The 25,495-nt window shown below is 41.6% G+C and overlaps 1 protein-coding gene across 1 annotated transcript in view; it reads right to left on the bottom strand.

The window, feature by feature from the left end:
• Positions 1–25,495, bottom strand: part of MAP2K4 (mitogen-activated protein kinase kinase 4) — a 139,678-nt gene that overhangs the window by 18,119 nt on the left and 96,064 nt on the right. The window contains exons 5-7 of the mRNA XM_030295062.1: positions 23,987–24,106; positions 21,626–21,677; positions 17,928–18,055 (exon numbers count right to left, since the gene is read on the bottom strand). Coding sequence (XP_030150922.1) covers positions 17,928–18,055; positions 21,626–21,677; positions 23,987–24,106 — 300 coding nt within the window. The remainder of the gene's footprint in view (positions 1–17,927; positions 18,056–21,625; positions 21,678–23,986; positions 24,107–25,495) is intronic.

The following is a 25,495-nucleotide window of genomic DNA, read 5'->3' as shown; positions in this document are numbered from 1 at the left end:
TCTCATTTTCCCCCCTAACGACTCCAAAGCATGTGCAAACCGGAAGCTAAGAACAAAGAAAAAAGGAAGAAAACTGGAGAAGTGAAAAAAAAAAAAAATTACGGGGTCAGATTAGTAAGCAAGTAGTGGTAAACAGAAGAAGAAGAAAAAAAAGACTAGATCTTCTCTGTTTCAGGGAATGAAGCCACACCACAATATATCTGAAATACAAGAGCAAATACAAACTCAATAAATTCGTTATAATTATTCTACCCACTCTTCATCATAAAGCTAAATTTAACACTATGCAGAGCTTTAAAGATACCTATTAGTCATTTTTAACCAAATGAGGCACTGGCAAAATATATTATCCTATCATGCAAACAGCGGAAATCATCTTTAGTAATTCCCATGAAGGGAGCATTCTTTACATGTCCTTGAAATAAGGGACCATTAGTTCCATACGTGTCAGGGATGGAGAAGAGAACCAGTAGCACAGAGCTGATAGTACCTAGGTAAGACTGAGAGTGAGTACTATTGAAAGAAACGTCCAGAAGTCTGATAGTTGACTGTTATAATCTCTGCCCATCAGCAACAACTAGTTTGCAGATTTATTTTACATATTTTTGCTCTGAACAGGAGTACTGAGGCTGTATAAATACTCACTGGAGGCTACTTAGTTTTTAGTTGCGGGTATGTGTATTTACCTGAGAAGATACACATTACATAAAAATCCCGGACCGTCAACCAAGAGAGGCACATACTGTGCCCAAAAGAGCCAGGGTATACACACTTTTCTCAGGCTCACATGGAGCATTTGCTGACATAAACTATGTTCTGGGCCATAAAACACACCTTATTTTTTAAAAAATAAATCATGCAAAGCGTGTTCTCAGATCGCAAAGTCACTCAATTAGAAACCAGTAACAGAAAGATACCTGGGCAATCTCCAAATATTTGGAGGTGAAACAACATACTTCTAAACAACCCACAGATCACAGAGGAAGCCTCAAGATAAAGTAAAATAATACCCTGAACTAAGTGAAAACGAAATAGAACTCATGAAGCTTCAGGAAATGCAGCGAAAGTAGTATTCAGGGGGGAAATTCATAGTACTGAATAAATGCAAATACTAGAAGAGAAGACACAGCCAGCCATCAAAACCTAACCTCACAGCTTTAAGGAGTTTGAAATGGAACAAACCAAGGCCAAACCACTCAGAAAAAAAAAAAATAATCAAAAGAAGAGTGAAAAGTATGTGAAATAGACAAAAACAACAAAAATGACAACAGAATGCACACCGACTCTTCGGAAAGATCAACAAAACGGATAAACTTCTGGCTACAATGAGAGAAAAGGAGACATAACCAAATTACTGAAATCAGAACGAAAGGGGGGACATTGCCGTTCTTCCAGAAACAGACAAAATGGACACAGTTTTTGAAAATGAAACCTATCAAAAATAATAATAGAAATCTGAATAGCCGTAAAGCTATTTTTTCAATGAATTTGTTATGAAAAACTTTCCCGTGAAGTAAAGTCGAACCCAGATGTTCTGGTGAACTCTTTCGACCATGCAAGGGAGAGATAAGACCAGTCTTACATGAATTTCTTTCGAAAACATTTTATGAGGTCAATTTATTCACTTGTAAAACATAATAAAGACATTATGATACAATTTGTAATCCTCATAAACACAAACTCAAAAACTATTAACAAAAATAGGGACAAATCTAATCTAGCAACATGTGAACCCATAATAATCATGACCAAATGGTGTTTATCTCAGGAATACAAACACTGGCTTAAAACCTGAAAAGCAATAGGATGCCCCGTATTTACAGAAAAATGGAGGAATATTATACCATCTCCTCAATAAATGTAGGATTGACATCTGAGAAGATTCACAATTCAACTCTCAGCACACTATGAGAAAAGAAGGAAACGTCATGTCATAAAGAACATCCAAAAACCAAGAGCAAATGTCATACTTTTTACCCATGAAATCTGGAACACTCTTTTCCTAATTAACACTGGAACAAGATAGGACTTCTGTTCAGCATTATATTGGAGGTCCTAGCCAGTCTAGAAAGCTAAGGAGGGAAGAAAAAAAACCAACACCACACCACTGCCTTTACTCAGAGACACTTGAACTTCTGTAACTGTTTACACAGACCATCCCTACTAAAGTTAACAGCAACACGAGCAGGGATACGGGGCGTGATGTCAAAATACGCAAATCTGTATTTATCTATGACAACAGAAACATGCTGGAAGATAGGTTTTAAAATTCCATTTACAAGAGTAGCATCGAGGACCATGAATCGGTTAGGAATAAACGTAAAAGGTGCTCAGGGGTTCCTACACTGAAAACCACAAAACATGGCTGGCAGCAAAACGTCCTCAATAAATGGAGGCACTGCAGGTACTGAAGCACTTGCTAAGGCCAACATACGCACCAGTGAGTGGACAACAGATTGTGGTCCATCAACACAATGGAAACTTCTCAGCAATAACAAGAATGAGCTAACATACCCCATAGGACGGCTACCTCTTCAGCACATCGCGCTAGAGAAAGGCAGCGGCCAGACAAGAACATGGAGTGAGATTGCATTTGCATGAATCTCCGGGATGAGAAAATCCAATTGCATGGACAGAAAACAGGACCGAGGATCTTTTCTCGGTAACAGACATCTTCCTCTCCTGACTGATGAGCAGTCATTTGTCAAAATTCAAAGTGTGCACTTAAAATGGGTACCATTTGTGGTCTTGGGGGGCAGGTCATTCTGAAACTGCTCTATGTTTCTAGCATGTGTGTGTCGTGAAAACTTCCCCAACTCCTGTAAATATGTCAAAAAAGGATTCCATTTCCTTTCACTCACACTGGGGCCAACCCAAGGATTTTTTAACTGCCCTTTTCAGTTTGCTTGATATTTATTATTCATTAGGGCCGCTTCAGTTACAGGATTACGTGTATATTTTTGTCCATTAGGGATGCAAATGATTTCTGTCCCGTAACCCCCAACGTTACTTCTTCACTGACCTGGAGATAATTAGCAGCATTTTATTTGGATGGGCCATCTCGTTCTTTCCTCAGTGACTGTAAATACTAAATGACACAAATGCTTTTATGCTAGTTTCAGCATCCTACCCGCCCAGTGCTCTTACCAATGAGTTAAATACATTTTGACATGTTCTTTCTTTACTTCCAAGTGTACTATTTTTAACATCTAAAAGTTATTCATTGAGAGGAGTAGATATTTAAGATTCAAGAAGTTAAAGACCCAGCATCCTGAATCTAAAATCGAAGCATAGGTTTGAAAAACAAAAAGCTTGCCAGAAGTATAAAGGAAAACATCAACTTAGAGGATATGTCACATTAACAAAAATAGCAAAAAAAAAAAAAAAAAGATAAAATAATTTTATATCCAAAAACATATATAACAATAAATACACAAGTTACTTTGTATGCAAACATATAAAATAAAAACCAAGAAATAAGAAGAAACTGACGATTGAATGTTACACATTTTGAACTAATCCTTCTCAATTTGTTTGTATTAAAGAGGCAAAAAAGAGGTGTTACGTATATGTAATTAATAATACAGGTCTTTGGGGCGCCTGGATGGCGCAGTCGGTTAAGCGTCCGACTTCAGCCAGGTCACGATCTCGCGGTCCGTGAGTTCGAGCCCCGTGTCAGGCTCTGGGCGGATGGCTCGGAGCCTGGAACCTGTTTCGATTCTGTGTCTCCCTCTCTCTCTGCCCCTCCCCCGTTCATGCTCTGTCTCTCTCTGTCCCAAAAATAAATAAAAACGTTGAAAAAAAAATTTAAAAATAATACAGGTCTTTTCCAATATTTCACATTTGATTGATCATTTATCATGCTAAAAAGAATCTTAATATGTCTCAAAAGGCAGAAACGTATGGGCCAAAAAGCTTTGATAAGAAATAAGTCAGGAAATTAAAAAGAAATCAATGAAACTCTTTGTACTGGTTAGCTATGATGTATAACAAATTATCCCAAAACTGAATAGCTTAAAACAACAAATATTATACACGGTTTCTGTGAGTCATGATTCAGGGAATAGCTTTGATGGGTGGTTCTGACTCGGGTTATCTCATGACTGAGGTCAAGATGTCAACTAAGACTTAAGGCTTTTCTGGGTTCTGGAAGATTTGGCACTAAGCTCATTCACCGGGTTCCTGGCAGGAAGGTTTAGTTCCTCACCCCACGAGTCTCTTCATAAAGCTACCCAAGCGTCTTCACAACATGGCAGCTGGCTTCCCCCAAAGTGAGCAATCCAAGAAAGAAAGAAGGAGCTACAGTGTTTTTATACGGCCTGCTCTCGGAAAGGACACCCTGTCCTTTCTGCCATATGCTCTCATTAGGAGTGACTCACTAAGTTCGGCCCATACATCAGGCAGTACTTAGTCTCCACCTTATAAAGGGAGGTGTATTAAGGAAATTATGGACACCTTTTTAAACTACCACACACCTGGCTACTAAAGAACATTCCAATAAGCAGTTCTTAAAACTAATATTTAAAAACCTAAGGGGGCACCTGGATGGCTCAGTCAGTTAAGTGTCCAACTCTTGATGGTGGCTCAGGTCATGATCTCACAGTCGTGAGATCGAGCCCCGCATTGGGCTCTGCACTCAGCATGGAGCCTCCTTAAGAGTCTCTCTGTCTCTCCCTCTGCCCCTCTTCTTAGCTTGTACCCTCTAAATAAATAAATAAATAAATAAATAAATAAATAAATAAAACCAACTAAGAAAACAAAAATACGTATGTGAATACATGTACACGTTCACACACGCCCACATGCATCTGATGCTGAGGAAATAGTAAAACCTCACAGATTTTGAAGAATCATCTACCTTTCCCCAAAGACTTCCGGCTCAGAAGGATTTCAGTCTCAAAGAACGGAAAATTGTACCACCACAAATGTTCTGAAGTCTGGGGAAACTTTTTTGAGCTCAAGGAGATCAAAGATATGTTTCATTCACAAGATGATCCGTAACTTTTTACTATATGAATGAACTAAAGATGGAAAATTTCCCAATTTGATTTTTAAAGCTAGCATAGCCTATAGAAGACCTTCATAATATAAAGTATGAACCAATCTCATTTAAACACTTTTATGCAGAAATTATATTACCATACCACATGTAAAAATACATTAAACATGTAAACTATGAGCCATGTAGGGATCACTTCTGGAAGACCGGAATGGTTCAACCGCAGAAAACATGTTACTATGATTTGTGATACCAGTAGCTACACAGGGAGAAACATTTCCTCATGGCATGATTGATACCAAAAAGGCATTTAATAAAATTTTTAATAGCTGTTCCTAATTCATGCTCATCTTCATTCTCTCTCTCTCTCTCTCTCTCTCTCTCACTCACACACACACACACACACACACACACACACACATGTACACATACAGAAATGCACAGACTTTAATCAGAAAAAAAGTATTTGGTTTCAAGTGAGAAAAAACATGAGAATCGTACAATCAATATTGTCATTCGGTACTGATCTAGAAGTATGAGAAAAGTAAATACATACAAATGTATAAGAAATATCAATCAATAGAAGGAGAGCCAAGGCAAAAATTATTTCCAGAATGGTACCTTGAGTACCATCTGAGATCAATTCAAATTCAAAAATGAGGCAGATTAGTACTTTGGCTGGTTATAAAATTAACATAGTCATCTAAATAGCGTCCCTGTATATCAGCAATGTTAGGAAAACACATTATGTGACATTTTAAATAGCAACAAAAAACTGTCTTAGCACCCAAGAATATAGCAGGGAGCCAACTAAATAAAGACTGGGGTCTTTCTTGGGTGGCCTGGCTGGTTCAGTCAGTAGGACACGCTATTTTTGATCTCAGGGTTGTGAGTTCGAGCCCTATGTTGGCTCCAGGTTGCTTAAAAATAAATTCTAGGGTCGCCTGGGTGGCTCAGTCGGTTGGGCGTCCGACTTTGGCTCAGGTCATGATCTCGCGGTCCGTGAGTTCGAGCCCCGCATCGGGCTCTGTGCTGACAGCTCGGAGCCTGGAGCCTGTTTCGGATTCTGTGTCTCCCTCTCTCTCTGGCCCTTCCCCGTTCATGCTCTGTCTCTCTCTGTCTCAAAAATAAATAAATGTTAAAAAAAAATTTTTTTTTAAATAGATAAATTTAAAAAAAAAAAGCAAAGATGGGGGTCTCAAAGGGCTCACAATCTAGTCAGGAGACACATATACACATACAAAATACAAAACACATACAAAACAAAAACAAAGAATCAGGTGGTGATGAGGGTTATGAAGCAAAGTGGGGTCAAGGAGATGAGAGGAACAGGTCAGATGTGGTGGTCCAGGAAGGACTAGCCAAGCACACGGCATCTGCTCCAAGACCTAACTGAAGTGAAAGACCGCCAACGTTAAAAATATTCACAGAGGAGAGAGTTCAAGGGAGAAAGGAAAAGACCCCCAGGTAGGAACATCCTCCAGATGCACGTGGAACACAGAGGTCGGTGTGGTGGCCAGAGTGTGGCAAGCAAGGCAGAAGGTAACGTGTAGACAATTCTGAATGACAGTTGAGGGCCAGATCATATAGAGCCTTCTAGGCCCATTATGAGGATTTGGGGATGAGTTTTAAGCAGAGAGGTGGCATAATTTAACAATGCTCAGAGAGGGTAACCAGCTGTTACATGAAGCACAGACTACTAGAGCAAGGTTAAGCGGAAGACCATTCTAGAGACTAGAGCAATCAGGCAGGCGAGACATGCCAGTGGCCGGACCAAGAAACACTCACTGGTGGTTTAAACATTTTTTTTAAATGTTTTATTATTTATTTTTAAGAGATAGAGGCAGATTGTGAGCGGGACAGGGGCAGAAAGAGAGGGAGACACAGAATCCGAAGTAGGCTCCAGGCTCTGAGTTGTCAGCACAGAGCCCGACACGGGGCTCGAACTCACGGAACCGTGAGATCATGACCTGAGCCGAAGTCGGACGCCCAACTGACTGAGCCACCCAGGGACACCACCCCCCTTTCTTCTTCAAAGGAACACTAGTTGTTTTCAAAAGAGAGTGGGTTCTATGCCTTGAAAGTAAAGCAGACAGCATTTGCTTATGGACAGGATGTAGAGTATGAAGAGGAAGGAAATGAAACTCTAAAGTCTGTGCCTTGAGCAACTGGAAAGAGGGGTAAGTATTTACTGAAATATAGAGAAACTGGGGAAGGGGGTGCAGCTCCCAGATTTTGTAGGGAGCAGAGGAGTGATATGATGAGGTCAAGAGCTTGGGAATAAACTTATTATACGTGCAACTTCTGTGGGATCTAAGAAGTAATACAAAGTAGGAAACCAGACATATAATTTTGGAGTTTACAAGTGAGGTGTGGACAGTAAGAAATGTGTGGGCACTCATCATCCCCAAGCATCTACTAAGCGACAGAAGCTGTACGTCACGGAACAGAGACAGAAAGAAAGTATTAATCCCTAAGACTGGATGATGGGCTCACTAGAAGAATCTGGGTAGTTAAGGGAAAAAAAGAGACTGAATACTCAGCCCTGGGGCATACCAAAATAAAAGAGATCAGAAAGATGAGAAGGCCCTAGAGACCCAGGAGAGAGGGGCCAGTCAGGAAGGTAGCCAAGAGCACATAAATGTCATGGAAACCAAGAGACAAAAGTCTTCAAGAACATAGTATTTTCAATATCCCAGGAAAATTAAGGAAGGTCATGGCTCCAAACTGACCATGGGCTTCAGCAACAAAAAGATGGTGATTGCTCTAATGACAGCAGTGATGTCATTCAGTGATGGGGGTAAAAGAACCCATAAGAATGGGGACAGAAAGAATAAAAGGAGAAAAAGGACAGACAGTGGGTATAGACAAGTATTCAGAATGGACAACAAAAAAATGTTTTTTAAGTTTATTTATTTTTGAAATAGAGACAGAAAGAGACAGAGCATCCGAAGCAGGCTCTGTGCTGACAGCAGAGAGCCCAAGGCGGGGCTTGAACTCATGCACCGTGAGATCATGACCTGAGCCTCAGTCAGATGCTTAACCGACTGAGCCACCCACGCATTCCCAGAATGGACAACAATATTTTAAAGAATTTATTAAGAAATGTGTGTAGCCAGTTAAGAAGGAAAAATTAACAGACAGTAAGATAACTTGAGCAAATAGAAACAAAGTATTCTTCGCTGGGAGGACTAAATAATATAAAAATGCAGTAACCAAAGGAATTTAAGACTCTAATGAAATGCCAATACAATTCCCGCTATTTTTAATAATGATACACTATTCATATGAAACATACAGAAAGAGGATACAACACAGTCCAGAAACAGTCCCAAATCCAAGGATTTAGTACAAGAGTACTGATTCTGAACAATGGAATTTGAATAATCAGATAATTAAAAATATAATTTTTATTTTATGGGTGAGGGGGTTTGATTAACAATGCACTTGTCACAGTGAGCGGTGAGTAATGCATAGAACTGCTAAGTCATCATATTGTACATTACATTGTACAATGAGACCAACACCACTATATGCTAATTATCTTGAATTGAGAAAAATAAGTAAAAAGTTTTAAAAATTCATGACTAATCATTTGTGGGGAGAAAAGTCACACTCTTTCCCCTGATAATTCACTAATCCTGATTACATCAGGATTAAAAACCTGAAATGTTAGGGGCACCTGGCTTACTGGGAGGGGCATGTGACTCTTGGGGTTGTGATTTCGAGCCCCATTTGGGTGTAGAGATTACTTGAAAAAAAAAAACTTAAAAAAAAATTTTTTTTTTACCTGAAATGTAAAAAAAACAAAAGCCTAAACTTAGGTACTCAAATGTGAGTCTACAACCATTTCTGATTTCGGCACCAGGAAAACCTTTCAAGATATGCTAACAGCCAGAAACCGTAACGGTAACCCTGATAAGCTCACCACATTGAAATTCTCTATTTCTGTAATTCAATAAAAAATTTGTAGAATTTAAAGACAAATGACAACTTCTGGGAAAACATACGAAACCGAACAAGAAAAGACTGAAGTCCTCATTATATTATACATCAGTACAAAAGACTGGCATCCTAATAGAAAATCTGGCAAAGGATAATACAGAAAAGTGGCCAAATATAAGAAAAAATACAAAAGTATATAACTTTCTCAATAATTTTGAAATATGTAAGAAAACCCCTTGAAGTTTTTTTTTTTTTTAACGTTTATTTATTTTTGAGACAGAGAGAGACAGAGCATGAATGTGGGAGGGTCAGAGAGAGGGAGACACAGAATCTGAAACAGGCTCCAGGCTCTGAGCTGTCAGCACAGAGCCCGACGCGGGGCTCGAACTCACGGACCGTGAGATCATGACCTGAGCCGAAATCGGCCGCTTAACCGACTGAGCCACCCAGGCGCCCCACCTTGAAGTTTTTTAACAAATCCCATTCTGGCCTACCAACTCCACAAAGATAAAGCTGTAACACTCTAATGCAGAATGACACCTACTGAAAAAACACACCATTTTAATCGTATATTGTTTCCCCAAAGGTCTTGAGAAGTGTGATCTTTTCATATATAGCCAAGGAAAGATATGAAAGAGTTGTGCGAAGACACAGCTTAAAAATTTCTGCAGCAGTATTTAGAATAACAAACAACTAGGGGCGCCTGAGTGGCTCAGTTCAGCGTCCGACTTCGGCTCAGGTCATGATCTCACAAGTCTGAGAGTTCAAACCCTGCTGAAAGCACAGAGCCTGAAGCCTGTTTCAGATTCTGTGTCTCCCTCTCTCTGCCCCTCCCCCATTCATGCTCTATCTCTGTCTCTCTCAAAAATAAACATTTTTTAAAAATTAGAAAAAGATAGGGGCGCCTGGCTGGCTCAGTCAGTTGAGCGGCCGACTTCGGCTCAGGTCATGATCTCGCGGTCCGTGAGTTCGAGCCCCGCGTCGGGCTCTGTGCTGACTGCTCAGAGCCTGGAGCCTGTTTCGGATTCTGTGTCTCCCTCTCTCTCTGACCCTCCCCCATTCATGCTCTGTCTCTCTCTGTCTCAAAAATAAATAAACGTTAAAAAAAATTAGAAAAAGAGAATAACAAAAAACTAAAAAATCACAAGCAGGCAAAAATAGAAAGTCAGTTCATGTCTAGTGGCTAAATTCATTATACATGAAGGTGCATCGACCTGGAAACACGCCTGCAAATGCCTACAGAGCAGACGAAAAGCAGAAGTGCCATAGGATTTCACTTACACAAAAATGTAGCGGGATATATACTCACAGAACAATTCTTTCCCTTTATGAGTGAACGATGGGTAATTAATTCCCCACTTTCCTAGTCTGTACTTTATTTTTAACATATCAAACAAGGACATAATCTTCCAATAAGAAACACATTTGCAACACTATCCGTGGTAGGATTCTTCAAACGTGGAGTTATTTCACTGAACATTTAAAAAAACAGGCATAATACAATGGGATTTCAAAGTCACCAGGAAGTGAAATATCAAGCCACTGGGGATAAGCTGTGTGTCTCAAAGTTATGTGTACAAACAGAAAAAGTGACATATACGCCTCCTTTGGGAGTGTGTGTGTGTGTGCACACACACACACATACATCCACCATATATATATGTATGTACATATATACATACACATACATACACACACACACACATATACACACATACACCAAGGGAGAAAAAAAATCAGATCTGGAATCTTTTCCTGAATAGTCCAAAATGTTTCACTAGGTAAAAAATATTAGGCAACAGACAGAATGGGAGAAGATATTTGCAAGTGATATATCAGATAAAGGGGTAGTATCCAAAATTTATAAAGAACTTGCCAAACTTAAAACCTAAAAACATAATTTGAAGTGAAGAAATGGGCAGAGGACATGAATAGACACTTTTCCAAAGAAAACATCCAGATGGGTACCAGACACATGAAAAGATGCTCAATATCACTCATCATCAGGGAAATACAAATCAAAACAACTATGAGATACCACCTCACACCTGTCAGAATGGCTAAAATGAACAACTCAGGAAACAACAGATGTTGGCGAGGATGCGGAGAAAGGGGAACCCTCTTGCACTGTTGGTGGGAATGCAAACTGGGGCAGCCACTCTGGAAAACAGTATGGAAGGTTCTCAAAAAAATTAAAAATAGAACTACCCTACAACCCAGCAAATGCACTACGAGGAATTTATCCAAAGGACACAAAAATGCTGATTTGAAGGGGCACATGCACCCCAATGTTTATAGCAGTGCTATCAAAAATAGGCAAATTATGCAAAGGGCCCAAATGTCCATCAACTGATGAAGGGATAAAGAAGATATGGTATGTGTTTGTATACACACACACACACACACACACACACACACACACACACACACAATGGAACACTACTCGGCGGTGAAGAAGAATGAAATTTTGCCATTTGCAATAATGTGGATGGAAGTGGAGGGTGTTATGCTAAGCCAAATAAGTCAGAGAGAGACAGATATTGTAGGATTTCACTTATATGTGGAATTTGAGAAACAAAACAGATGAACATAGGGGAAGGGAAGGAAACATAAGATTAAAACAGAGAGGAAGGCAAACCATGAGAACAAACTGAGGGTTCCTGGTGGGTGTTGGGTGGGAGAATGGGCTAAATGGGGGATGGACATTAAGGAGGGCACTTGCTGGGATGGGCACTGGGTGTTATATGTAAGTGATGAATCACTAGGTTCTACTCCTAAAGTCAAGGTTACTCTGTAACCTTGAATGGGGAGTGGGGGAGAATCTTTACTATATTTAAAACTAGAGTAAAAAGCTCTTCTTAGAAGAAAACCATCATGGACTTAACACCCAAGATTATGCAGGGGCAGGGGGAGGATGGGGGGGAGGGAGGAGTTGTTACCTAACATTCAGAAATAAGCCTTCAAACTGCTACAGAAAGAAAGAGCACTGGTTGCTCAGCCACAAATCCCCATGTTCAAAGGTGGCAGCAGGGTTGCCCGTGGACAGTTGTTTCCTAAGCTTGATTTCTGTGAAGTCACAATTCTCCAGGACTGGGTGCACCAGCCGCGGTCTCAGTACTGACTCAAACAACGGCGGCCTTCCATTGGTTTTGAAACAGCTTTCCTGAGATGGAATCCATACACCATCCGACCCACCCATTTGAAGCACTCGATTCACGGGTTGCTCATGTATTCCCAGAGCTGCGCGACCATGACCAAGGTCACTTGGAGAACCTTCCCCCGGCCCCGCACTTCTGGCCATCGCCACCTCACGGTACCACAACTACCCCCCACGCCGGACCTACTAATCTACTTTCTGTCCCTACAGGTTTCCTTTTTCTGCACTTACGTATAAATGGAACCATACAGCATGTAGTCTTTTATATCTGGCTTCTGCCACTCGGCGTAACGTCTTCAAGGTTTATCCATATCGTAACACGTGTCAGTATTTCATTTTGGTTTGAGACGGGGCACGAGTCCACTAGTCCACACAGACCACATTTTGTGTGCCCATTCACCCACTGGGGCACATGTGGGTTATTTCTGCCTTTTGGGTATTACACATTCATGTCGTTATGTGCTACAAACATTCACGGGCGAGTTTTATGGACGTGGGCTTTCATTGCTGTCAGGGATATACCTGGGAGTCCAGTTTACTGTAACTTCTGCACTGACATGTTTGAGGACCTGCCAGGATCTTTTTCCAAAGTGGCCGTATCATCTTACTCTCCCATCAACAGCGCATGACGGCTCCAAGTTCTCCACACCTTCATTAACACTTATTAGTATCTGACTTGGGGATTCTGGCCATCCTAGTGGATGTGTGGGGTGGGGCCTCACAGTGGTTTGAAGTCTTCAATTTTTAAACCAAGAAGAACTGGAATGTGACGATTGATAAGCCGTCAAAGCAATAGCTAACGACCCCGAAGAAAATTTATTTTTTTCCCCAACTGAAAAGCCTGAGACCGTTACATCCTTAACAATACTCCTGAATAAACTGCTTTCCGGTTATTAACAGGCAAGCCACAAAATAAAGTGGGTTCCACTGACAAATATCAGGGGAATGCTAAGTTTAGAAAAGCTGTTTCTTCACTGAGATTTTTCTCAGCATTTTTAATTAGTGTGCTAACATACATGATGTATCTAAACCCTTAAAATAGCATACAGCGACTCCCAGTCATTGGGTCCCAGAACGCTTTTTTGACAAACTACCCATAACATGTCATCCAGATGCAAAATTTTTAAAAAGCCACTCTACACAGTCTCCCAGTTTTCTGAACAAGATGAGTGTTCAGAACATGGCCTTCACTGAAAACGATACATAGACTGACAACAGCGAAAACGACAGAGCAGGCAACTCCAAGGGAGCATCCTTCCAAAGAAACACGAAAAAATAAAGCAAAAAAATAACGAACCTTGTCAGAATTCTGGGGTTAAAGAATCAAAACTTTATAGGAACCAGGGGTGCCTGGGTAGCCCAGTCAGGTAAGCATCCAACCTCAGCTCAGGAATGATCTCACAGTTCGTGAGTCCGAGCCCCACGTCGGGCTCCGTGCTGACGGCTCAGAGCCTGGAGCCTGCTTCAGATTCTGGGTCTCCCTCTCTCTCTGCCCCCCACCCCCGCTCATGCCCTGTCTCTCTCTCTGTCTCTCTCTGTCTCTCTCTCTCTGCCCCTCCCCAACGTATGCTCTCTCTTTCTCAAAAATAAATAAATAAACATATGTTTTAAAAAGTTTATAGCAACCAAGCGAACAATGAATCAAGAAAATCCAACTCAAAAATGATAAGAAACCTCTGCAGCATTTCTACCTGACCTTGCCCCTGTCCTTGCTCCAGCTCAAAAGCTGTCTTACAGACGGCAGATCCCCGGTATCGGACCCGAGACTCGGGGTCCAGAGGGAAGAGGAAGCAGAGCAGACCTTAATCAAGAAGAAGGGAGTTGGTCTGTTCCAACCTGTCCGGGGAGCGATGGAGAATGGGCCGTGCGGCCTGCCTTTGTCCTGCCCAGCTGGGGACTCACTCACGGCATAACGTCAGAGGACGTGCCTCAAAAACACTGTGAGGCAAACGCACGACCTGCGGATGGCCGGTGCAGAAGATAAGGACTGAGACATACATGAGACCCCCAGAAATGTGGCAGGAAAAGTAGACGGCAGAGTTTCTTTGGAAAATGAAGCCATTCACACTCCCCTGTGCATGCTGGGAAGTTTAGAAAGCCAGGTGCATGCCCAGTGGGGGACCCGCACTCAGAAAGACCAGAGGACTTAAGCTGTAACCTCTGGCTGCTCTACAGGCCAAGGGCAGGTAGGAAGTGAAAGGGAAAGCAGATATGTGAATGGAGGGGCTGAGCATTGGAGGGGAGCCCCCAGCACAAAAGCCATCTGCAAGGGCTCCAGTAGTTGTGTGGGTTTCCTTCCCTTTGTTTTCTTTATGGATTGTTTTTTCTTTTCTTTTTGGATACTGGTATCCGAAAGGAAACAAGCAAAACAAAAAACTAAGGAAAACAAAAAACGAAACTGTCAAAACATTAGCTGAACACAAGCCAGGAAAAGAGACATCAGAGACCACATAGGATTTATTATACGGACTTTTTCTTTTTAATTTTTTTGATGTTTATTTATTTTTGAGAGAGACAGACAGACAGACAGACAGTGTGAGCAGGGAAGGGGCAGAGAGAGAGGGACACACAGAATCTGAAGCAGGCTCCAGGCTCTGAGCTGTCAGCACAGAGCCTGACGCAGGGCTCGAACTCACAAACCACAAGATCATGACCTGAGCCAAAGTCAGATGCTTAACCGACTGAGCCACCCAGGCAACCCCATTACACAGATGTTAAAACAAGACTTTAGAGAAAAAAAAAAAAATCACTAAATAAACAGCTACATCTCATAGCAAGGAACAAAACAAACCATGAGGAGAGGGGAAGGATCTGGGTTCCAGAATCACCATGTCATAATATTCAAAATATCCAGTTTTTCACATACACAAAAATACAAAGCATGCAAAGAAAATGCCTGAAACTAACCACAAGGAACCGATAATCAGACAAATCCAGAATGTGGGACATTCCTGGGAAATGTGTGCATGAAGTACATATTAGGTGATACTATGAAATTCTTTCTAATCATTTAAGGTTTGTGTTTTGGGTGTGGTGATGACATTGTGGTTATGAAGAAAAGTGCACTTTTTTGGGGAGATTCGCGCAGAAGTGTTTAGAATAAAACTCATCAGCCACGTACTTTCAAATGCTCCAGAGCACATACATACGTGTGTATCTGTATCCATGTTTATGCACATCTAGATGAGGAGACGAGGAGGCTGCAAAAGGTTAGCTATTGGTTTTTGGAAACGTTTGTGCTTCAACTCTACATTTTATACACTTTTCATGATATTAAATAATCTAGAAAGATGGGGCCCCTGGGTGGCTCGGTTGAGTGTCCGACTTCAGCTCAGGTCATGATCTCGCAGTTTGTGGGCTCGAGCCCCACTTCGGGCTTGCTCCCATCAGCCTGTCAGCACAGAGCCTGCTTGGGATCCTCTACCCCCCTCTCTCTGCTCCTTCCCCAAAATAAATAATTATTTAAAAAAATAAATAAATCATCTAAAATGAAATCACAATTCCTATAGATCAAAGATAAAATAATAAATCTTAAATAAAAAGACAAGCTATGGGGTGCCTGGGTAGCTCTGTCGGTCTGAGCATCTGACTTTGGCTCAGGTCATGATCTTGCAGTTCATGAGTTCCAGTCCCGTGTGGGGCTGACAGCTCGGAGCCTGGAGCCTGCTTCGGATTCTGTCTCCCTCTTGCTGTCTGTTCCTCCCCTGTTCACCCTCTATCTCTATCTGTCTCTCAAAAATAAACATTAAAAAACAACAAAAAAAGACAAGATACATTTCTGATACCTGATGTAAAGATGCATCAAGAAAGAGTCAAGCCACCTTAAGGCTTGTAATAAAATTAATGTGGACCACACTCCTGCCCATCTACAGGCCTCACAAGACTCGAGTGGACAGAAGCATTTCATTTAGTCCAGGAAGGATTAAAGGCGGAGAAGTTTATGATCTGCCTGCTGACTCCAGAGCTGAAGAAGCTTAGCAGGAAATGAAAAGCAGTGTAGCTCCTGGGCCCGTGAGCCCTATTTCCACACAAAGACTCAAAGTCTCCTTCTTTCTTAAAAGTCACCTAAGTACAGGGGCGCCTGGATGGCTCAGTTGGTTAAGTGTCCGACTTCAGCTCAGGTCATGATCTCACAGCTTGTGGGTTCGGGCCCCGCGTCAGGCTCTGTGCTGATGGCTCAGAGCCTGGAGCCTGCTTTGGATTCTGTGTCTCCCTGTCTCTCTGCCCCTCCCCGGCTCCCGCTCTGTCTCTCTCTCAAAAATAAATAAACATTTAAAAAAAAAAAAAAAAGTCACCTGAGTACAAACATTCAGCTTCAGCTGTGCTGCAATTACCTTTTTAAAACCTGCATAAATTACACAGGGGCTCCTGGGTGGCTCAGCCAGTTAAGCGTCTGACTTCAACTTAGGTCATGATCTTGCCATTCAGAGTTCGAGCCCCGCATCAGGCTCTGTGCTGACAGCTTGGAGTCTGGAGCCTGCTTCGGATTCTGTGTCTCCCTCTGTCTCTGACCCTCCCCCACTCACTCTCTCTCTCTCTCTCTCTCTCTCTCTCTCTCTCTCTCTCTCTCTCCCTCTCTCCCTCCCTCCCTCCCTCCCCTTCTCTCTCTCTCAAAAATAAACATTAAAGAAATTTTTAACTATCTTTAAAAAAAATTTTTTTTCATCAGTGTTACACAGCAAAGGTACTCAGTCAACCTTAGTGCTGTGACAAGCCCGAAAAATGAAGGTGGCAGTTTCTAGTTAATTCTCAGGGCATCATTACTAAATGTGTAAATTATATGAATTCGCAAATGCTCAGTGATTAATATGTTTTATTTCTTACTTTTGAAATTGTTCCATTTATCTCTAATTATCATGATGAAAGCAAGATCTTCCGAATGTTCCCAATAATCTGCCTGCCCAGCCAACATCCACAAAGCCCAAACTGTAAATGAAGATATCTTTTCGCACACACACACACACGTCCGTAAAGACTGCGGCCAAAGCTGCTAAATGGAATGAGTCAACACTCTGCACACCCACATGCCACCACTTACGAGCAGCATGTTGGTCCCCAAAGAACCACGGCCACATTCAAGAAGACACCAACACCTAGGGCAAGCGCTTCAAACATAGACACTGAATTTCCAATCAAATACAGATGAAAATCCAGCCTGTAGGAACAGTATATGCATACGTACTATGCATACAGACAGGGATAAGGTGAGTGTGAACCATGTGGATGGCTAGTGTAAGCCTGGCTAGTGTAAGTCCGGCTCCGAGGACAAACAGGATCTAAGTTGGCAAATGCCCAAGACCTCTACCCTTGAATTTGTCGGCGTGCTTCATTCACCTCCAAAGAAGGGACCAACAATATTCAGAACACAGCCTCAGATTCTTCCAGACACTGTGAGCTCTGTTAGGAACTCTGGGAACTCCAGTCTCCCGTTTTTCTCCAACTGGAAGAAAAGCATCACTGGGTGGCCCAGGACACTTTCTCCATGTGTTAACGGATGATGTGGACACAGGATCCATAGTATCCCTGACCCCACAATGTTATCTACGACAGTCAAGAGAGCATAGGGGGCGCTGGAAACAGAGAGGCCTTCTGAGAACCACCTGGGGGTTAGTGGAATGGAGGAAGACAAGGAAACAGGAATTCACTGGGACAATTTCATAGTTCCATGGAGAAGCTAGAGCCTGAATTTGGCTCTTAGGGAAGAGGAAAATATTCTAGTATGGTAAAACTGCTGACCAGTGTCAGACCCCTGAGAAGGAGAGCACCAAAGGGCAGGGGATCTCGGGGAAAGACTACCAAGCAGGAAGATCTGGCCTTTGTACTTACTGCCATGTATGGCCTACACCCGGCATCTCTTGTCTTGGCAATGGAGTCCACCAGCTGTCCACTGATGCCAAAGTCACAGAGCTTAATATTCCCACTCCTGTCCAGAAGAATATTGGAAGGTTTGATATCTGCAAGGGAGAGAGAGAGGTCATTCCGCATACAAGTGAACGGTCAAATGAGCTATATTCTAAAGCACGTTAAGCAAAATTACCGAAAAACTTTAGATAACGCAAGTGATCAAGTCCTTAAAATTCAGGTATTTAAAAGGAGGAACATGAGGAAAGAAGACCCTGAATGCCAATGCTTACAAATGCAGGCTCAGAAATGTGTCACAGTAAATGTAGGCATTCTATAATGCTTTCTTTGTTTATATCAAAAGACTTACATTCATTTACCTGTTTCAAATTCATTACTAACTGGTCAAAATACAAAGAATGAATTTAACCTACAAGAGCAAACCAAGCTACCTTACAGGATGGCAAAGACTATCCACCCACATGCAAACTACGCAAATTACACAGCCACAATTTAGTTATAAGGTCAAGCTTCATCTAACTTAGAAAAGTATCCAATCCAGTCCACCTCAAAACCACAGCTTTTGGACCAAAGAAGCAAAGACTCAAAATCTGGGTCCAACATTCACAATGTGACCTGGGGCAAGCTAGTCGACTCTCTCAGCAGCTACAACTTCCTCATCTACCAAACGAAAACGATCGTTAATTCACAGGGCTCTGGACGTGGAAACACCGGATGCAGTATCTGAACTTTATTTGTACTCAATAAATGATACGTATCCACTTAGTAATTATTCCTCCTTAAGAGATTTTTCTGACCTTAGCTGACTTCATCAAGTTTCCCCCCAACTAATCCTTTGAGTCATCCATGAGAAACCAGATTCATTTTCATTTTCACCCCTTCCAAGGTGTGTGTCTCCTGTCCTGTAAATTTGAGAAAGCCAAATCCCTTCCATTTGGTGCTCTGAGTTTTATGGTCTTGCCAAACTGGCCCCTGGATTTTCACCCCTTCCTCACGGACAATGAACTCACTGCCGGAATGTGCTAGACCCACTGTCTGGCCAATTCTCCCCCTTTGCTCACTAATTCTCTATCCCTGTCTCAATGCTTCTATCCATTGCATTATCATTATCAAATCTCAATGAATAAAAAGCAAGGATAAAAAAGATGAGATACAAAAAATACCTGTCTATAACTCAGAAGGAGAGCTACAGAAAAGTCCAGAAAAGGTCTCTTACCAGCACTGACAAGGCTGACGCCTATCAAACGTCCATCCTAACCAGCCCATCCCTTCTAACGGAATCTACATTTGATTTTATTGAGGCATCTATCCTCCTCTGTGTAGCTCTAACCACACCTCCCAAACTGGGGCCTGACTGGTCCAAACTTATCAGGGTCGTTCCTCGCCAGTAACCAGTTGAGGCAAGGGCATGAGGCAATTCTGGTGAATGAGACAAGAGAAAACACTGGAGAGAGAGAAGGAAGATTTCCCAGCTCCTAAAATGGCCAAACGGGAAGAGAAAGAGCTTCTCCAAGAGGCTGTCACATCCACATGTGACGCTGGGGACTTGCTGTGGCAGTTAGCACCCTGAGGACACAGCCAACATATTAAGAAGGGTGGAGTCAAAAGAAGGGAACTTGAACCCTAAACATACTGGGCTTGGAGCCACCCTACCCTTCGACTTGTCAGGGCAGATGGTGAATTTGCGTGAAGTTTAAGGCAGTTATCGGAATTTTCTGTTACTCATAACCAAAAGCACTCTTAACTACAGCAAAAAAGCTAACTGATCATAATGGATAAGAAAAAAAGAGACTTGGGGCTGGGACTTGGAGCCTGGGAGGCTCAGTCGGTTGAGCGTCCGACTTCAGCTCAGGTCATGATCTCGCAGTCTGTGGGTTCGAGCCCTGCGTCAGGCTCTGTGCTGACAGCTCAGAGCCTGGAGCCTGCTTCGGATTCTGAGTCTCCCTCTCTCTGCTCCCTTCCCCACTCATGCTGTGTGTGTGTGTGTCTTTCTTTCTCAAAAGTAAAATTAAAAAAAAAAAAAATCAAAGAAAAAAGAGACTGCTATAAACTCATCATTTCATTTATTAATAGGAAAACCGAAGTTATTTTTGAAGCTTTTCCCATTCATTCAGCTACTCCTCTCGTTCAGCTACTCCTCTGGCACTGTCTTAGTGCTTCACTGTGATTGGCGAGTATCCTCGAGGTAAGTGTTAAATGCCCTAAAGGGGATACTCTCATAGGCGCAAAATACAGCCAAAAAACAGTCCCAAAACGAGAACGAGATGAACAAGAACAAAATAATTTTGGTTAGCGACCTAACCCTACATGATTTTAGGCCAAAAGAGGAAATAAGAAGCCTACCTGCTGTTATTTTTTAACAAACATTAAGCCACGCAAAATTATTCCTGATAATACAACATATGCTGATGTTCAAGGTTACCACTGAACCACAGTTCGGCTGAACCACACAGTGCCATGTACTGTCCTGGATTTGTCCGTGACAAGTTTCGTGAGGAGAGTGACCTTGGCTACTTCTTCAAAGCCACCACCACACGGCCCTGAGCCTAGCATAGTAATAAATAGAGGAACTGTGAAATCTGTTTGCTGAATTAATATCGTGATTCCCCCCGACTTCCAATAAATCTACATCAAATGTTTACATTCGGACCTGTGTCTAACAAGGCCAAGATCACTGTTCATGCAAATACAAGTGCTTTAGATGAATTTCAACATACGGTAACAATCAAAGCATCTCTCTCTATTTTCAAAAAAATCTTCTAAAGTAAAGAAGAAACACCTGAAAGGGACAGTAACATGACTTTAAAATGCTCCAGAGGGTCGAGGGGCCTGAGTTGCTCAGTCGGTTTAGCGTCTGACTTCGGTTCAGGTCATAATCTCACAGTTCGTGGGTTTGAGCCCCACGTCAGGCTCTATGCTGACAGCTCAGAGCCTGGAGCCTGCTTCAGATTCTGTGTCCCTCTCTCTCTCTGCCTCTCCCCGTCTTGCGCTCTCTCTCTCTCTCTTGTTCAAAAATAAACATTAAAAAAAAAACATTTTTTTTTAATGCTCAAGGGGGGCATCTGGGTGGTTCAGTCGGTTGAGCGTCCAGCTTCAGTTCAGGTCATGATCTCACAGCTTGTGGGTTCAAGCCCCACGTCGGGCTCTGTGTCTCCCTCTCTCTGCCCCTCCCCTGCTCATGCTCTCTCTCTCTGTCTCTCTCTCTCTCAAAAATAAACATAAATACATACATACATACATACATACATACATACATATGTAAAAATAAAATGCTCAAGGTACCATCCTCCAAATCATTTGAATGTCCCCAGGACCATCTTCCTGCCCATTTGTATACACAGAGAAACATTATCTATCAAGCAAATGAATAACTGTTTTTCAAATAAGAGTATTAAGAACTTGCAGCAAAATCTATTTCAATTTCTAAACTCAATATATGAATAAGCTAAGCTGAAATTTATAGAATCCCAAAGGAAAAAATACCTTAAATTAATAAAGTTTTAGGGAAAAAATAACAATAGTGTTAGGATACATATGTTTTGCTAAAAACACAAGTATTTCAGGAAAGCTTAGACAGTGACACTGTAATTTTCAATAATGTTTTCCTATTAAGGACATTTTATAGATTAATTTCTAATCTATAAAAAATAATTCCTACCCACCTCTGTGAATGATTTTCAAGTTTTCTTTTAAGTGGTTTAGTGCTTTCACAGTCTGGGGAGAAAAAGCAAAGATGAGAGAAGTAATATCCTTTTAATCAAAAAGCATGTAGTTTATCACAGCCCCGGAAGCCCTTTATATTCTTTTAGGCTCCATTATTTCAATATTCTGTCCACTTCTTGTGTTAAGTGAAAATGCTACATGCTCATTTTAGATCTGAAAACTTACTTGCTTTTACATGCTGGTCCCCAATAATGAAAAGAACCCAATAACTTATAATTTTTCAGTAAGTCATTACAAAGTTGTACGTTTCTCGCACCTTCAAACTTTTAAGAATGGAAATATTCCATACAAGAGAGTCCATATAGTCTGGTTCCGTTATGACCTCTAATTTAAATTAAGTTTTTCCAAATGTCCTCGGTGTCTACTAATTACTCATTCCCCTTCACTCGGTGCAACGCCTTCAAAGTCATTTTCACAGAGCCAAAGTATCTCTGCTCAACCTCTATTGCAATTTATTCAGAACTGACAATATTGTTTGATCACTGCTCAGAAAATCAGTCATTTCTTCAGGAATATAGGGAACAGGGACTTGAGTTAAAATTTCCACAGTCTCCAACTAAAAGAGGACTAAAGGACAGGCCAACCATTTGCTATCAAAAGGTCAAGTCTCTGCCCCATCAAGCTGCTGGGTGTCAGGAACGCAGAACTTGCAATGTTTGAAGCAGCTAAGCCTCTTGTGTTCATTGGGTTGTTAATGAGCAAGAAGAGATTTAACACCAAGTGATTTTAAATGTTGTGCTTAAGAGGAAGGATGATCACCAAGTCTGGAAACATAGGCAAACATGTAGTAGATGATTTACTAGTGTTTCCAGATTACATACACTGCATTATACAACAAAACAATTTTGTCTATGTTTCCCAACTTCACGGCCACCCTGGTACATGGCGGTCAAGAGCAGGATTCTGGGATGGGGCTGCCTGGGCCTTAAATCATTCACCATCTACAACTGTATGAGATTCAGAGCAAATTAACTACTAAGATCTGTCATGTGTCAAAAGGGGGCTACACTATTTACCACAGAGAATTACTACAAAGAGAAAATGTCGAAAGATCTTGGCCTGACACAAAATAAACATTCAATAACCATTAGCTATTATCATTATTCTACTACTGTCGCATTATAACTGCTACGAATACTGGGTTTGGTATACTGGAGAGATGACAAAATTTCACTTATCTTCCCAAAAATAAGTTTCTAGCGTAATTCAGCTTCTTTTTATAAAACCACATGAAAGGGTGTATAACTTAACCTTTAGCTCATAAAATATTTAAATTTATGAATCAATTTAGCTAAATAAATTAAAATATTAACGAGGCCCACGGATCTCAAGATTTCGATGATTAGCGTTTCATCTGATTTTTAAAATTCCAATCATACACACACACCTTTCATGACTAAAATACAGATCAGAAACTGCCCACATATTTTTACATTAACCCTTAAGGATAAAACGGGATGAGTCGGCAGTTAGCAGGTAGACTATACTGAAAATAGAGGATGAAGGAAAGGAAGAGGCGGGAAATTACTCGCGACCGGAATATCTACCTTACAAATCCCTAGAAAACTTATTTTGCACATTCACTAACCTAAGTCGTGTCGTTAGCTGAGATTCTTACGGGTTTCTGAGAGTCTTACTAATTTTACCCTGCTGAAAAGGATTTCGTGGACAACTCTGGTCAACGGAAAGGTTCAGAGCAAGAAAGAAAATGGTGAGGAATTCGCTTTCAAAACGACAAACACGTATGTAAAAAAGCACCTGGCCTCTTTTTGGTAGTCTGGTGAAAGTGAATTGACCCAATTAGTAGCAATGCAGGTTACTGAAATTGCTAGGCAAAAATTTAAATAGTTTAGAGTGGGCAGCTCAAAACGTAAACCACAGGAAATATGCTTTGTTTAAGAGTTTCAGTGTAAGGGACTTCAAGGGAACTGCTGTAATTCTGATTAATTCAGAGACAATGGTGAGAATATAACCGATTTAAAAGTAGGAAAAGCAACAGGACTAAAAAGGAGCAGAAAATTTCTTCTGGTCCTATTTACAGCACAATGTATTATGGTTCATTGTGATTTTAATGAGCAGAGCATTACAGTTTTTACATAGAATATATTTTGAAAATTGTTTCTCAGGACTTGTATTAGTTACCCCACAGAAGTGACTGTGTCTCTTTTCCTGTTACAAATGATTTTCCAGGAAGGTCAAAACCATTCTGTGAAGGACATTCAGATATGGACATTCAAAACCCCAACAGCATCTTTACGGAAGTATAGACAGAATGAACAATTTGAAAACCAGGTACTTACTGCTAAAGTGATTTTGCCTAAAATTTCTTCTGGAATAACATCATCTAATACACTATATACATATTTGTAAAACTTATCAAACGAGGTAGACATGAGTTCCATACAGATCCAACAGTCACCCTATAAAATAACAAATATCTGTTATTCCTTTACATCTCAGGATTAAGTACTATGTTTCCTTTACTTAAAATAGAAATACAATGAGAGAAAAAGCAACTAGCAGTCATTTCTGGTTCCTCCTTAAAGCCCTGGGCAGAAGAGTCCCCTCCTCTGTAAACCCAAACCTATTTGCCCAACGTCCCCGCTCTTAATCGTAAAGACGGGGATGGTCTTACAGGGAAACTTCTGTGCTTTCACAAAGAGTTCCAATTTTCCCATAATTAAATACAGGTATGGAAAATATGTGGGAAACTGTTCGTTGCCGCTAACAAAGAAAATCGATGACAGTAATCTGGAGGCTCTAGGGTTCGTGGGAGGTCCGCATGAGAACACACAAGATGTAAGCAGACACCACGGGGATAGCGCTGTAAGAGGACGTGGGCCTATGAACGCGGACGACGGAGGGCCTTGCGAGAATGAGAACAGCTACTGGGATGATGACGATTCTGCGTGTTGTTAGGAATTTGTGGACCAGCTGCATCCTGGCAGACTCGCTACCACTAAGCTCCTACCTGGACTGATTACGTAGGAGATTAATGCCCGAGAAGGCAAAACGGCTTGCCCAGAATAACAACGCCCATCAGTGACAGAGCCAGGAACAGAACCCAGTTTACTTAACTCCTGGCTCCCCTCAACACCTAAAAGCAAGGACCCTTCACGTACGCACAGGAAGCATGCCTACGCTGTGATGGAGACTGAGACACATAACGGGGCCCTCACGACAGGAGGCACCACCTGCCAGAACTTACCTGGCTTCACGGAATTCTCACTTGTAAAACATATTTGACACAGCGAACTTCCACTTACATTTTCTTAAAAACATTTTTTTTAATGTTCATTTATTTTTGAGAGACAGAGAAAGACAGAGCGTGAGTGGAGGAGGGGCACAGAGAGAGGGAGACACGGAATCCGAAGCAGGCTCCAGGCTCCGAGCTGTCAGCACAGAGCTGGACGCGGGGCTGGAACTCACGCACTGTGAGATCATGCATGACCTGAGCCTAAGTCGGACGCTCAACCGACGGAGCCCCTCAACCTATACTTTCTTTCTTCTCTCTCTGCGGCTTTTTTTCTTTTGGGTGCTCTTACAGACTGGTGTTCACAAAAAGCACCCTTTCCCCGAAACAAACGCTCGAATTTATTTTAATCTAAAGACACCATCTCAATAGATACACTAAAAAACTTTTTTTTATTAGAGAGAGAGATAGCCCACTGAACTCATCTACTTACAAGGAAGGAACCTAACTTCAGCAGCACAGCAAAGTGGAAAGATCACTGAAAGGCCTGACTTCTTATCCAGACTCCCCCACTTGTGCAGGCTTGGGCCCCCCTCTCCGTTCCTCATCTAGGAAA

The sequence above is a fragment of the Lynx canadensis genome, chromosome E1, assembly GCF_007474595.2.
Source record: "Lynx canadensis isolate LIC74 chromosome E1, mLynCan4.pri.v2, whole genome shotgun sequence".
NCBI lineage: Eukaryota > Metazoa > Chordata > Mammalia > Carnivora > Felidae > Lynx > Lynx canadensis.
Note: the sequence above shows the minus strand (reverse complement) of the source record. Positions and strands in the feature narration are given on the sequence as shown.